The sequence below is a fragment of the Chrysemys picta genome, chromosome 4 (assembly GCF_011386835.1).
Source record: "Chrysemys picta bellii isolate R12L10 chromosome 4, ASM1138683v2, whole genome shotgun sequence".
Classification (NCBI taxonomy): domain Eukaryota; kingdom Metazoa; phylum Chordata; order Testudines; family Emydidae; genus Chrysemys; species Chrysemys picta.
In genome coordinates this window covers 74,393,940-74,407,514 of record NC_088794.1, presented here as the reverse complement: position 1 = coordinate 74,407,514, position 13,575 = coordinate 74,393,940, and the positions used below count along the sequence as shown (strand labels likewise).

Sequence of the window (13,575 nt, the reverse complement as noted above, 5' to 3'; positions counted from 1 at the left end):
AGTCTGCACAGCTTTGGATTGTTATCGAGCAGAACCCATTATCAGCATGGATGCATGTTTTCTGGAATGGTGGTTGAAGCATGAAGGGATATATGAATCTTTAGTGCATCTGGCTTGTAAGATATCTTGCGACATCGGCTATAACAGTGCCATGCAAATACCTGTTCTCACTTTCAGGTGACATTGTAAACAAGAAGCGGGCAGCGTTATCGCCTGCAAATGTAAACAAACTTGGTTTGTCTGAGCAATTAGCTGAACAAGAAGTAGGACTGAGTGGACTTGTAGACTACAGTTTTACATGGTTTTATTTTTGACTGCAGGTTTTTTTTGTACATAGTTCTACATTTGTAAGTTCAACTTTCATGATAAAGAGATTGCACTACAGTACTTGTATTAGGAATTGAAAAATACTATTTTTTGACAGTGCAAATATTTGTAATAAAAATAATATAAAGTGAGCACTGTACATTTTGTATTCTGTGTTGTAACTGAATATATTTGAAAATGTAGAAAACGTAAAAAATTAAACGATAATAGAATACCATTTATTTACATTGCAATTACTTTTTTAAATTGCTTGACAGCCCTAAAGTTAAGCACTCAAAAAAGTTAGGCAATGTCAGAATTAATGTTGCTGGGGGGCGACCGTAATTCAGCCCCCTTGTGCATATGCATGATAGTGTCTTTAATTACATGGTCGCAAACTATTCACCCCCCCGCACAGGATTCCTGACTCATTCAGAGGACAGAATGGATAGTACTCACTTAGATGAGCACTTATTCAATGTTTTGTTTTCTCCTTATTGTTTAATGAGTGATCCCATGCCTTATTTACTGCAGGCTGATCAAACCCTGCTCTGAAAACAATTATTAATTTTCTCATGGGCTTTTCTATGGTGTTCATCACTATAGTGCAGGCCTGCACAACATGCGGCCCGGGGGCCGCATGTGGCCCGCGTGGGCTCACTGTGCGGCCCACGGGGGTTGAGTAGGTGGGCTCACTGTGCGGCCCTTGGGGGGTGAGTAGGCAAATGGGCAGGCAGTTGCAGGGAGTGAGTCGGCGAGCCGGGGGAGGGGGGCTGAGGAGGCGAGCGGCAAATCGGTGGCTGACCTGTTCTACTGATCTAGTCTGGCTCCCATCCCCTTTCCCAGGGCCAGCTCCAGGCACCAGCAAAACAAACAGGTGCTTGGGGCGGCACATTTCTAGGGGCGGCATTCTGGCACCGGCCATCATAGGCGCCGACTCTGGGGCATGGGAAAATAGTGCCCCCGCCGCCCCAGCTTGTCTCCGCTCCATCTGCTCCCCTGAGAGCGCCACCGCCACTCCGCTTCTCCCCCCTCCCTCCCAGGCTTGCCGTGTGCGAAACAGCTGTTTCATGCAGTAAGGCTGGGAGGGAGGACAAGCCGAGCGGCGGGGCACTCGGGGGAGGCGGCGGTGGTGGAGCGGTAATGAGCTGGAGCGGGGAGTGGTTCCTCTACCCCCCCCCCGTTACTTCCTGCACCCCCCCACCCTAGCTCACCTCTGCTCCACCTGCTCCCCTAAACGCGCTGCTGCTCCGCTTCTCCCCCCTCCCTCCCAGGCTTGCCGCACGCAAAACCGCTATTTCGCGCAGCAAGGCTGGGAGGGAGGAAGGAGAAGCCGAGCGGTGGGCACTCGGAGGAGGCGACGGTGGTGGAGCGGAGGTGAGCTGGAGCGGGGAGCAGTTCCTCTACCCCCCCCCATTACTTCCTGCTTTCCCCGACCCTAGCTCACCTCCGCTCCGCCTGCTCCCCTGAACGCACCACTGTTCCACTTCTCCGCCCTCCCTTGCCTGAAGCGCAGCAGCAGCACACCAGGGGGAGCAGGCGGAGCGTAGGTGAGCTACGGCGGGAGGTCATGGGGGGCCCGCAGGAAGCAATGGTGGGGGGGGGGGGGGGGGAAATGCGGCACACCGGGGGAGGAGGCAGGGCTGAGGATTTGGGGAAGGGGTTCAGAAGGGGTGGAGTTGCGGCGGGGCCGGGGGCAGAGGGGCACGAAAAAAAATGGGGGGGGGGGGGGGGGGCACGGCCAAAATTTTTTTTGCTTGGAGCGGCAAAAATCCTAGAGCCGGCCCTGCCCTCTCCAAGTGTTGCAGCTGTCTGGAGGTGCCTGCCTTCCACACCTTCCTCATTCACACCTCATTCATTCAACAGGACAATTGATTACAAAGTGCAGGGGGGAGGGGGGGGGGGAGAGATCTTATTCTACTTCTAGCAAAAAGACATTTTTCTTTTACCTTAATTATACTACCTTTGGGGCCTGCTATAACAAATTACCGAGGTTCAATACTGCTGTTTCGGTGGGGTGACGCTGGGGAAGGAGGGTTTGTTTCCGCGGGGCAGGTGGCGCTGGGGGGGGGGGGGGGGGTGTTTCGGCAGCACTGGGGGGGGGTTGTTTTTGTGTGGCGGGTGGCGCGGTGTTGTGTTTTGGGTGGCGCTAGGGCAGGGTTGGCGGCTCTCGGGGGGGGTTTCGGCCCTCAGCTGTTTTCTTTGGAGTAATATGGCCCTCACCACTTTATGAGTTGTGCAGGCCTGCTATAGTGTCTGAGTGACTCAGGTATTTTTTGACTACCCCTGTGAGATGAGGGAGTATTATCTGAATTTTACAGAAAGGGAACTGAGGCACAGAGATGAAGGTCAGAATTATCCACTAAATCCGGAAATATTAGTCTACAACACAATGACATCATGTCCTTCACAAGCCAAGTGCTTGGTCTTGTGTTCAAATAATTGAAAGGACACCCAATTACCAGAGATTTGGGGCAATAATTTATACAACAATGCCACAAATGAAAATCAGAGCAACAGACTACTAGATGTCTACAAAGTGCTCCACAGCACAGCTATATTCCATGAAAAATCACATAATGACCTCACTGAACACCAAGTGGGTTTAAGCTTAGAGATAACAAGGTTAGGAATGCCTGAAATCAAGTTAATTTTGCAAACCTTCCCCAAGATGCAGTTTTATGATTTACCATTACAAACCTGGAGGGCAAACCATCTGAGGCATATCCAAGTTTTGTGCTGGATTCATGGGCTGTGCTGATACGATGGCAGGATCAAGAGCCTGATTCTCAAACTCCAACATGGAATCCTAATAGAATAATTCAACAGGATTCAAGCATGCTTTTAAAAATGTATTAAATTATATTGTTATGATCAGGGATTTGGTCTTTTTTTAAAAAAACATGAAAAATAGGAATATCAATATATTTAAAATCAACCTAGATTTCAAGGATTCTCCTACACCATTCACACCCCCAAAATTATAGAACTTAACTCCCAATTATGAAGTATACACTGAAGAGAAGATAATGTAACTATGGCAGCTTGTTTTCACAGGCAAACAGAATAAAGTACAAAAGACAAGCAGGTAACCTGCTCTTTACTACTTAGATGGCTTTATTATTTTTACTTTATATAACTGAGGCATTACTAACAAATGTAAGAGTTTAGTGTCCCTCTTAAACCAGTTCACCACAGCAGAGCAACTACATACCTGCATGAAGTTGTATGGGCCCTGCATCTGTGCCATAAGGTCCTGTACTCGCTGTTTCCTAACAAGAGGGTCTGCTTGAGTCACAGTAGTGAGAGCATGGGATTCAGGAACTGGAGGAGATGTAGCTTGTGGTTGTTGCTGGAGTGAATTTACAACCTAGTGAGGAAGTAACAATTGGCTCATGGGTTTCATCTACATATTTGGTTGAGACAATATCAGAAGTAATTTATCAAAAAGAGTAAAAACTTGGAACTTTAACTACAAAGGTTTGGCAAACTAGTAAGTGCAAAACAACTCCAAGTTCTTGGAAAAGAGTATTACTGTAGCTTTCTACAATGCCCACACAAGGGCCTCTATTACCAGTATGTAGATTTCCTAGAAGGAGGTTTAATGCCTTATTTTTCCTATATATTTCCTTTGCTTTTTTCAAAAATATGACCTGCTCAAAGAATGCTGCTGGGACAAAAGGTTTAGCAACAACTGCAATTACTTCAATTATTCAGTATCCATCCACCCACCATTGTGGTGCATTGTTTTTGACAGGTGAAATGCAAAATCAATTGTTTATTTCTACAAGCCCTGGGAGAGACTGTGCCTTTGAGGCCCAGCTTTGCCAGAGCCCCTGACAAAATGATGCTTTGCCTGGAGACATCTCAGCCAGCCTGGACCTGGGGAGAATGAGACTGATGGGTAAGTCCTGCTCTGCTTTGCAGACCTGACACTTGATTTTTTGAACCTTAGCAGCATCGTTTGGGTAAAAACACTGGTGCTTCTCCTGGGAAAAGGAAGCCACAGGACACATTTAGTTATCTGATGTTGGCCACTGTAAGCAGGAAATTAGACTAGAGGGACCATAGATCTGTTTGTGTCTGGTAATTCCTATTCCCAATCTTTTTTCTCAGCATCTCTCTCCTTATATCTCACTCATCTTTCTTTGTCTTTTGCTTTCTCTCCATCCAGCCTTCTGCCTGTCCACCTTTCACTCTTTCCCTGTCTGTTTCTCTGACCGTTTTGCTCCATGTGTTTAGCAATAGTTTTTAAATGGAAGGTGCTGCTTAGTTTGGATCTTGTTGACAGAGACAAACTTCAAAGCACATTGCTCGGTTTTCCAGGTGAGATCCTCCATTTAGTGGCTTCTACTGAAAATTGCCCTGGCAAATAGTTTTTCTACATTTGATAGAAAAGCCAGTACAGGAGGTCATCTTTTCCCAAAGAAGTACAGTATGTTTAAGCCAGACTGGAAGTACATTAGTTCTATACTTGTGTCTGTGTGTAGAATATTTTCTTCTTGGGTTTTCTTTCAAAATCAGAGACATTTTCATTCTCTCTCTCTTTCTTTTCACTCTCTCGCTCTCCCTCTTCCCCTGTGCCCCAGGAAGCACTCTGGTTTCAGAAAACCTTTCCCATTCATGAGAAGTCATATGCAAAGTATCCAAATGATTCATCACTTACCTACCGCCCCAACAAGAGCACTTGCTGGAATATTGAGAAAGGTAAGTGCTCCTCAGTTGAGGCATAGGTAAAGTGGAAAAAATACATCATTTTCTCTGCACAACATACAACGGAGACTCTTATTCATATGTTTCCTCTTTCTCTAACTGTTCCCTTTTCCATTGATTGCATGTTTAAATTTAGTGATGATTGTAAATTGCAGGTAGTCTTATCCAAAGATAAGTTGAACTGTACCTGAATTCCAGCATTGAAAGATTAGTAACCACCACTGGGAAAATTCCCACCAATCATACCTAAGCCACTGCACTTTCTGGTCTTTCTGTAGGATAGTGCTGCCTGGTTTGGATCCGGTTTCTTGAGAGAACAAGCACATTTCTGTTCTGCATTGAAACCCAGCACTCTATGTTTTCTGCTTTTTTGCACAGACTAATGCTCTTTCTCTAGAGGAAGATTTCCCAGGCAGAGGCGGGTTGGCTGCCACCAGAAAGGGGGTTCCAAAGAGGATGGATCTAGACTGTTCTCAGTGGTACCAGATGACAGGACAAGTAATGGTCTCAAGTTGCAGTGAAGGAAGTTTAGGTTGGGATATTAGGAAAAACTTTTTCACTAGGAGGGTGGTGAAGCACTGGTATGGGTTCCCTAGGGAGGTGGTGGAATCTCCTTTCTTAGAGGTTTTTACGGTCAAGTTTGATATAGTTCTGGCTGGGATGATTTAGTTGGGAATGGGTCCTGCTTTGAGCTGGGGGTTGGACTAGATGACCTCCTGAGGTCCCTTCCAACCCTGATATTCTATGCTTCTCTACCAATGAGGCTATGGAAGTGTCTACACTTGGAAGTTTACCAAAATAGTTATTCCAGTATAACTCCCCATGTGGGCATACTTAGAGCACGTCTACACTTGCACAGTTACAGTGCTGGCAGTTACAACGCCGCTCAGAGAGCGCCGAAGGAAAACCGCTGTTGTGTGTTCACACTGACAGCTGCCTGCGCAACAGCATGTTCACATTTATGACACTATTCAGAGTGTAACACTATGGCAGCTATCCCACAGAGCCCCTCTTTCTCTTTTGCCGCTAAGACTTGTGGGAAGGCAAAAGTGGTCGCAGGGCATCCTGGGTCCTGTCCCAATGCCCTGTGATTCACTGCTTCGCATCCCAGCAATCCCTGTGCTTCCATCTGCATTTGGCACCATCTTTCAACAGTTTGTGTATTGTGCGCCCTGCCTCTTTCGGACAGCAGGAATGGATCCCAAGCTGTTGACCAGTATGCGGTTTGCACTGACTAACACGTCACGAGTGGCAGTGGAGTTATTCCTTGAAACTACAAAGGCAAGAAGAGTGTGACATTGATCTCGCCACACATAATAGCTACGACATGAGATTGCTTGTGGCATTCACAGAGGTGCTGATGACAGCTGAACGTCGCTTTTGGGCTCAGAAAACAAGCACTGAGTTGTGGGATCACATCGTCAAGCACCTCTGGGACGATGAGCAGTGGCTGCAGAACTTTCGGACGAGAAAAGCCACATTCATGGGACTATGTCATGAGCTCGCCCCAGCCCTTCGGCGCAAGGACACGAGCTGCCCTGTCACTGGAGAAGCGCGTGGCGATTGCACCGTGGAAGTTGGCTACTCCAGACTGCTACTGATTGGTTGCTAACCAGTTCGGAGTGGGAAAGTCGACCATTGGAGTTGTGTTGATGGAAGCGTGCAGAGCTATTAATCACATCCTGCTCCAAAAGACCGTGACTCTGGACAACGCGCGTGACATTGTGGTTGGCTTTGCACAAATGGGCTTCCCCAACAGCAGAGTCGTGATCGATGACATACATTCCAATTCTGGCATCGGACCACCTAGCCACCGAGTACATTAATCGCAAGGGGTATTTCTCAATGGTTCTCCAGGTGCTTGTGGATTACCGTGGGTGTGTCACAGACATTAACGCAGGCTGGTCTGGAAAGATGCATGATGCACACATCTTTTGGAACACTGGCCTGTTCAAGAAGGTGCAAGCAGGAACTTTCTTCCCGGACCAGAAGATCACCATAGGGGGAAGTTGAAACACCCACTGTGATCCTGGGAAACCCTGCCTACCCCTTAATGCCATGGCTCATGAAGCCATACACTGGGCAACTTGACAGCAGCAAGGAGCAGTTCAACAACAGGCTGAGCAAGTGCAGAATGACTGTGGAGTGTGCATTTGGCCATTTAAAAGCCTGCTGGCGATGCCTGTTTTGGAAGCTGGACATGGCTGATGACAATATTCCTGTGCTTACAGTCGCGTGCTGTACGCTTCATAATATTTGTGAAGGGAAGGGTGAAAGCTTCACTCAGGGCTGGACCGCAGAGGCTCAGCGTCTGGAGGCTGAATTTGAATAGCCAGAGACCAGGGCTATTAGAGGGACACAGCGCGGGGTCCTAAGGATCAGGGATGCTTTGAGACAGCAATCTGAAGCTGAAAGCCACTAATATTTGTTGCTATGCTTGGGATTGCAGTCCTTGTAATGCTAAGTGGTGATTGGTGCACATGATGCAAGAAGGGGCCTTAACATAATTGTATGTTGCTTTGAAGTGCTTTTTGCTTTTACTTAATACAATAAAGATGTCTTTCAATAAAATAATTGTTTGTTTGAAAGCAAACAACCAGAGGAGAGAGTCAAATGAAAAAAATCATCAGCAGGGAGGGGGATAGAGGAAGGGAATGAAGGTCTCAAGATGAGGAGGGGTCCTGGATGGCTACAGATTTGCGTATGTCCAGGGATCATACCCAACCTTCTCCTTTGGAGTACGATGCAATGGGTGCTGTACGTCAGCAGGGCCAAACTGCAGAGGGATGGGTGTTGAGTGCAGTGGGTAGTGGGAGTCCACACTGCTGGACTGTGAGGAATGGAATGATGCGGGTAGAGAGTGGAGTCAGGAGGTTGGTAAGAGTGTGTTGGCGGTGTGGGGAGGCACATGGGAATGAGTTTTGCGACAGCGGCTGCAGGGGAGGGCAGGCGGGCATGGAGCTGCTTGGTTTGAAGAGCTGGTAACTCCTGGAGGGTGTCCGCTTGGCGCTCCATAACTTAAGAGCCACTCTGTGGCTTCTTTCTGGTGTGCCACCTTCTCCTTTCGGACCCTTTTCTTGCTGTCCTGCCACTCCTTCAATTCTTTTTTCTGAGCGGCGAAGTGCATCATAACCTCATGAATCAAGTCCTCCCTTAGTTCTTCTTGGATGCTTTCTAATTCTGTACAGCCATTCTGCCGCTGATAACAAAGAGGGAGGCTGTGCTCTCAAGGTCATCTCTGAAGTTTACATGCAACATTTTACAGAAGCAGTGTTGTTTGCAACACAGACAACACTGTTTCAGTGCTTTAAAATACAGCCAGTACTCACACACCTGTCACTAACTGGCTGACCCCAGGCAAGCACACATGAACCACAAGACCCCCAAAACGGTGAGTAGCCACAGGGGCAGGGTAAATCACTGTTCCCGGACCCTGCTGTACGCTGGGCACGTGGCTCTTGGGCACTTGGGGAGAGCCAGCCCTGTAAGGTGGGCCTGATAATCATTCCTATCTCTATACTTTCCACAGGAAGTGATCATTATGGAAGATATATCGCTGCTGAGGGTGAGCAGGGAATCAAGGGAGGGTCTTCTCCAAGCCTGCGGCTTCCGCCCTGGCTCCAATGCAGCTAGCCTGTGTGCAGCAATGATCCCCGCACCAGACACGGCAAAGTAGCACGGGAAAGTTACCGTTAATGGGGCAAGAAACAAAGCAGCTCTGCCGAGGAACCTGCAGCAGCGGATTGCCCAGTACCTCCACAAGAGTTTCCTGGAGATCTGAGGGAGATTCCTATGAAGTGAGGGAGTGTATCAGCCGCCTGTTCCACTGCTCAGGCGAGGCATGAGGTGGAGATAAGCCTGCTTTCTGAAACCCTCCTGCCTCCAACAACTCGCTTCAGCAATTCCCAAAATCAGATCCACTTAGCAGGGGCCTCCTCTCCTGTTTGTGTTTTGCCAAGCTCCGACTGCTGTAACTGGGTAGGCTCCTCCGGGGTAGAAAAGAGCTCCTGACTGCATGCATCTCTGGCCTCTGAGTCATCCTCTGCCTGTGGGTCCCCCTCCCACTCTTCGTCCAAGATTGCCTCCTCCTGGCTCGGTCCACTCCCGACTGGCATACAAGCCAACAAAGTATCCACAAGGTCCTTCGCAGTGGAGGTGGGGTCACCACAGAGTATCACGTCCAGTTATTTGTAGAGCCCGCAGCTCGTGGACGCAGCACTGGAGAGGTGGTTTGACTCCCGCGCCTTGTGGTAGGCGTTCCGCAGCTCCTTCACTTTGACCCTGCACTCTATCATGCATCTAGAAATCTGTCCGTAGGTATCAGAATTCTGGCAGCTGGAGCGCAGCTGTGACTGCACTGCCTCCTCTCCCCAAATGCCAGTGAGGTCCAGCAGCTCGGCACTGCTCCAAGCGGGGGATCGCCTGGTGCGTGGAGCAGGCATGGCCACCTGGAAAGATGCGCTGAGACTAATGCACGCATCACCGAGCAAACAGGAAGGGGACTTTCAAATTTGCAAAGGAATGTACAGGGTGGGACTGACTGTTGGTCATCTGAGGGCAGGGCAGTAGAGTTCAAACTGATAGCCAGAAAGGTGAGCACAGGCATTGTGGGAAACTTCCCGGAGGCCAATTGCAGCGCTGTAATCACCACGGTGTCTGCACTGGCTCTGCAGTGCTGTAGCCCCGGCGCAGAAAGCTCTACACACCTTTCATCGGGGTGGTTTTTTTTAGAGCGCTGCATCTGCCCAGTTTCTGTGCTCTAAATGGATTGGCAGTGTGTACACCTTGGGAGTTACAGTGCTCAAAGCTGCTTTACTGCACACAAACTTGCCAGTGTAGACGGGGCCTTATTCTGAAATCAAGAGTGCCTTTTTCCAATTTAACTTAATCCACTAAACTAAATCAGAAAAAGGCATTCAATTCTACAATAAGGGAGTTCCACACAGGGAGTTATTTCTGAATATTATTCAGGAATATCTATTTTGGTAAATGTCCAAGTGTAGACATGCCCTTATAGTCTGTTTCAATAGGGTTTCTATATTTTAGGTAGGCCTAAACAGCTTTGTAGGGACTTAAGTAACCAGATGTTATCCTACATAAATTGCCTGAGAATGTAGTGACCTCTAGTCTCAGGCAGCATGGTCTAGAAAGAATGGGTGCCCAAACAGTATTCTAAGATAGGCCCAGAGGCATGGTTAAGCCTGGAGATGCAAGTTAAGATGTCAAGCAGTAGTCTCTTAAGTCTGCTCTGCAACCTGTATACCCTGAAAACAAACAGTATAAAGGATCTCCGCCACAACATTTGGAGAAAAAGAACAGTGGGATTCTTTACACATTAGCGTCTCAAGGGGGGTGGGTCACAGTAACAGGACTGCAGTATAGCATATGACTATATTCAGGCATGAAATAACTGAGAAGCAGGAGATGGCAGGCAAGAGAGGTTAAGGCTCAAAAGAGGCTCGTAACAGTGTCCAAACTTGAGAACATTCCCTGCTGATCCCCAGAAGCCAAGAACAGTGGTGGCCCTTTCAAATATTAATTGGGATCATTACTGGTAATCTGTCCAGAGCCTCTGTATCTAGGACTTTTTAGATGCCAAGATCTAAAGGGTTACAGACCAGTTTCAAGCAGACCCAACACCAAATTATGCAGAAATGCCTTTGAAAACTAGCTGTATTGGTCATTGTAAACGGTGCACATGCTTGAGGGGAATCAAGGAAAGAATGCAGTTTATAGGACCAAAAAAAAAAAAAAAAAATTAACACCTGATTGTCTAAGACAAAGACTGTTCATAGTTGTGATGGCTAATACTCAATCATGCCCTAGAAGGGAGAAATTCTATGATTACAGTATTAATTTCTGTGCCTTCATAGCTGGGTTCCTTTTGTCTCACCCTCAAATCCTGTCAGATGAGTTACTTTCCGATGGTGTCAAAAAATAGTCTTTTACTTCACTACCACTAGGTGTCTACAATTCATTAGTTTATGTGAATTATTAGTTCACATATAATATTCTGCACCTAGCAGGCATTTCCAGAGATGGAGATAGCTATTTGTGCCTGCCCAATGTTTTGGAAGAATTGATTAGTGTACAGATATTCCTGACTCATATTCCTCTTCTGCAACATTTGAGCACAGATACGTGAAGTTAATTTAATACCACTTTAAAAACAATGACCGATTTCCACTTCCTCAAAAAACCCAGACGTAGCACCAATTTTGTGGGACTGGTGATGTTATGTTTTCCAAAAGCTACCCACTGAATGTGATGTCAAACTTCTAGATGTCTTGAGAGACCGTGGAGCAAAGGATGGAGGGAAGTGTGGCATTCAGAAACAGAACAGCAGCTCCCAGAGAGCACAGCATCACACAGTAATTAAGTTTTGAAAATCCTAGTGGCTAGGAACTCAGCTGAACTGAACACCCAGCACCAAGAATAAATTTAAAAACCCATCAACTTTCACCCACATTTTGGTTTAAAATTCCCCATGTCCAAGTGCACACAATTGGCCATCCAAAGGAGACCGTTTGAAAATTTCCATTATAAGTACATATGATTTTTGCATTGTACAATCCCCAAAATGCCAATTATGGAGTGGATCAGTGTGAAATAAAATAGAAAGATGGTTTGGAGAACGGAAGTTAAATTGTAAAATAGTTTTGAAAATAATTATAAGATTGCTAGTGTGGATTCCCCCTCGCTTAAATGTTGGTACAAAGCTTTGACAATAATTGATTCCGCTTTTTTAAAAGCGGACACAAAACTTGGTTAGCAGCTATTGGCTTAATATAACGAGGCTATACAACTAAAAAAATCATGGTTTGGAATTGACTATTAAAAACATCCAACCTAAGCAGTTTTGAGTAAATCTATAAAAATTGGACGTTTTTTGCATGAAATTTATAACTGCATCTTTTAAGAAATGTAGCACACTGAATTAGATCAGACAAAAGCAGGGCTGGAGAGAACCTCAAGAAGTCATCTAGCCCCCAGCGATGAGGCAGGACAAAGTATGCCTACCACCAACCCTGTCAGATGCTTTTCTAACCTATTTCTTAAAGCCTCTACAGCCCTACGTAACCTGTTGTAGTGCTTACCTATCCTCAGTTAGGTATTTGCCTAATACCTAAGCTAAAATTTCCCTTAGCTTGGGCACTAATTTTGTAAGCCATAAAAAATTTGCAGAGGGGTAAATCTTGAGTATATCTTTGTAATGAAGGTTTTTAAAAAGAGAATTTAAGATCCCGGTCATTTCCACCACCACCCCGTTTCCTTCAGAAGTGAACATTTCTCCTTCAGAAAGAAGAACAGGAGTACTTGTGGCACCTTAGAGACTAACAAATTTATTAGAGCATAAGCTTTCGTGGACTACAGCCCACTTCTTCGGATGCATCCGAAGAAGTGGGCTGTAGTCCACGAAAGCTTATGCTCTAATAAATTTGTTAGTCTCTAAGGTGCCACAAGTACTCCTGTTCTTCTTTTTGCGGATACAGACTAACACGGCTGCTACTCTGAAACTTCTCCTTCAGAGAAACTCATGAATTGCCTCCTTTCAAATCATCAACTGTTCTCAATACAACCAAAGCCACAGGCTGTCCTCAGTTAAGATGGATGCTCACTTCTGACAGCAAAGGGGCTGGCATCTTCCCTGAAGATAGAATGGCTTAATTCCCATTGCATAGTAGTGGCGATCTTCGCTAAGAGAAGCTGTGACCTCTGTCCCATGAAGTACATTGGGAGATGATGGCCACTTTAAAAAGAGGGCTATTCTTTGTGAACTTCTCTGAGGAAAAGACTTTGTATGCTAGTCTCTACTGAAGAAAAAAATGATACAATTATGAAGACAGGGGGCAGGCTCTGGGCAGCATGAGTGACGTTATTGGCCGGCTGCAAGGATTTGAGGACTGGCACCGGCCCTAAGGTAAACTGAGTTTGAGACCCCTGTTTTAGAGCCTACAAGTCCAATCAGTCCTACATCTTGTTCAGCCAATGGCTAAGACAAACAAGTTTGTTTACATTTACAGGAAATAATGCTGTATTTACAATGTCACCAGAAAGCGATCACAGGCATTTGCATGGCACATTTGTAGCTGACATTGCAAAGTATTTACGTGCCAGGTATGCTAAACATTCGTATGCCCCTTCATGCTTTGGCCACCATTCCAGAGGACATACTTCCATGCTGATGACGCTTGTTAAAAAATGTGTGTTAATTAAATTTGTAACTGGACTCCTTGGGGGGGGAGGGAGCAGGAGGGAAGAGAATAATATGTCTCCCTTTTACCCACATTCTGCCATATATTTCATATTATAGCAGTCTCAGATGATGACCCAGCACAAGTTCATTTCAAGAACACTTTCACTGCAGATTTTGACAACGCTAAGGTACCAATGTGAGATTTCTAAAGATAGCTACAGCACTCAACCCAACTTGATTTAAGAATCTGAAGTGCCTTTCAAAATCTGAGAAGGACGAGGTGTGGAGGATGCTTTCAGAAGTCTTAAAAGAGCAACACTCCGATGCAGAAACTACAGAACCCAAACCACCAAAAAAGA

General features: G+C 46.3%; 1 protein-coding gene across 4 annotated transcripts in view; it reads right to left on the bottom strand.

The window, feature by feature from the left end:
- Positions 1–13,575, bottom strand: part of CAPRIN1 (cell cycle associated protein 1) — a 79,872-nt gene that overhangs the window by 24,777 nt on the left and 41,520 nt on the right. For all 4 annotated transcript variants that reach the window (XM_005304552.5, XM_005304553.5, XM_065592684.1 and 1 more), the window contains exons 10-11: positions 3,521–3,676; positions 3,007–3,115 (exon numbers count right to left, since the gene is read on the bottom strand). In XM_005304552.5, the coding sequence (XP_005304609.2) occupies positions 3,007–3,115; positions 3,521–3,676 (265 nt within the window). The remainder of the gene's footprint in view (positions 1–3,006; positions 3,116–3,520; positions 3,677–13,575) is intronic.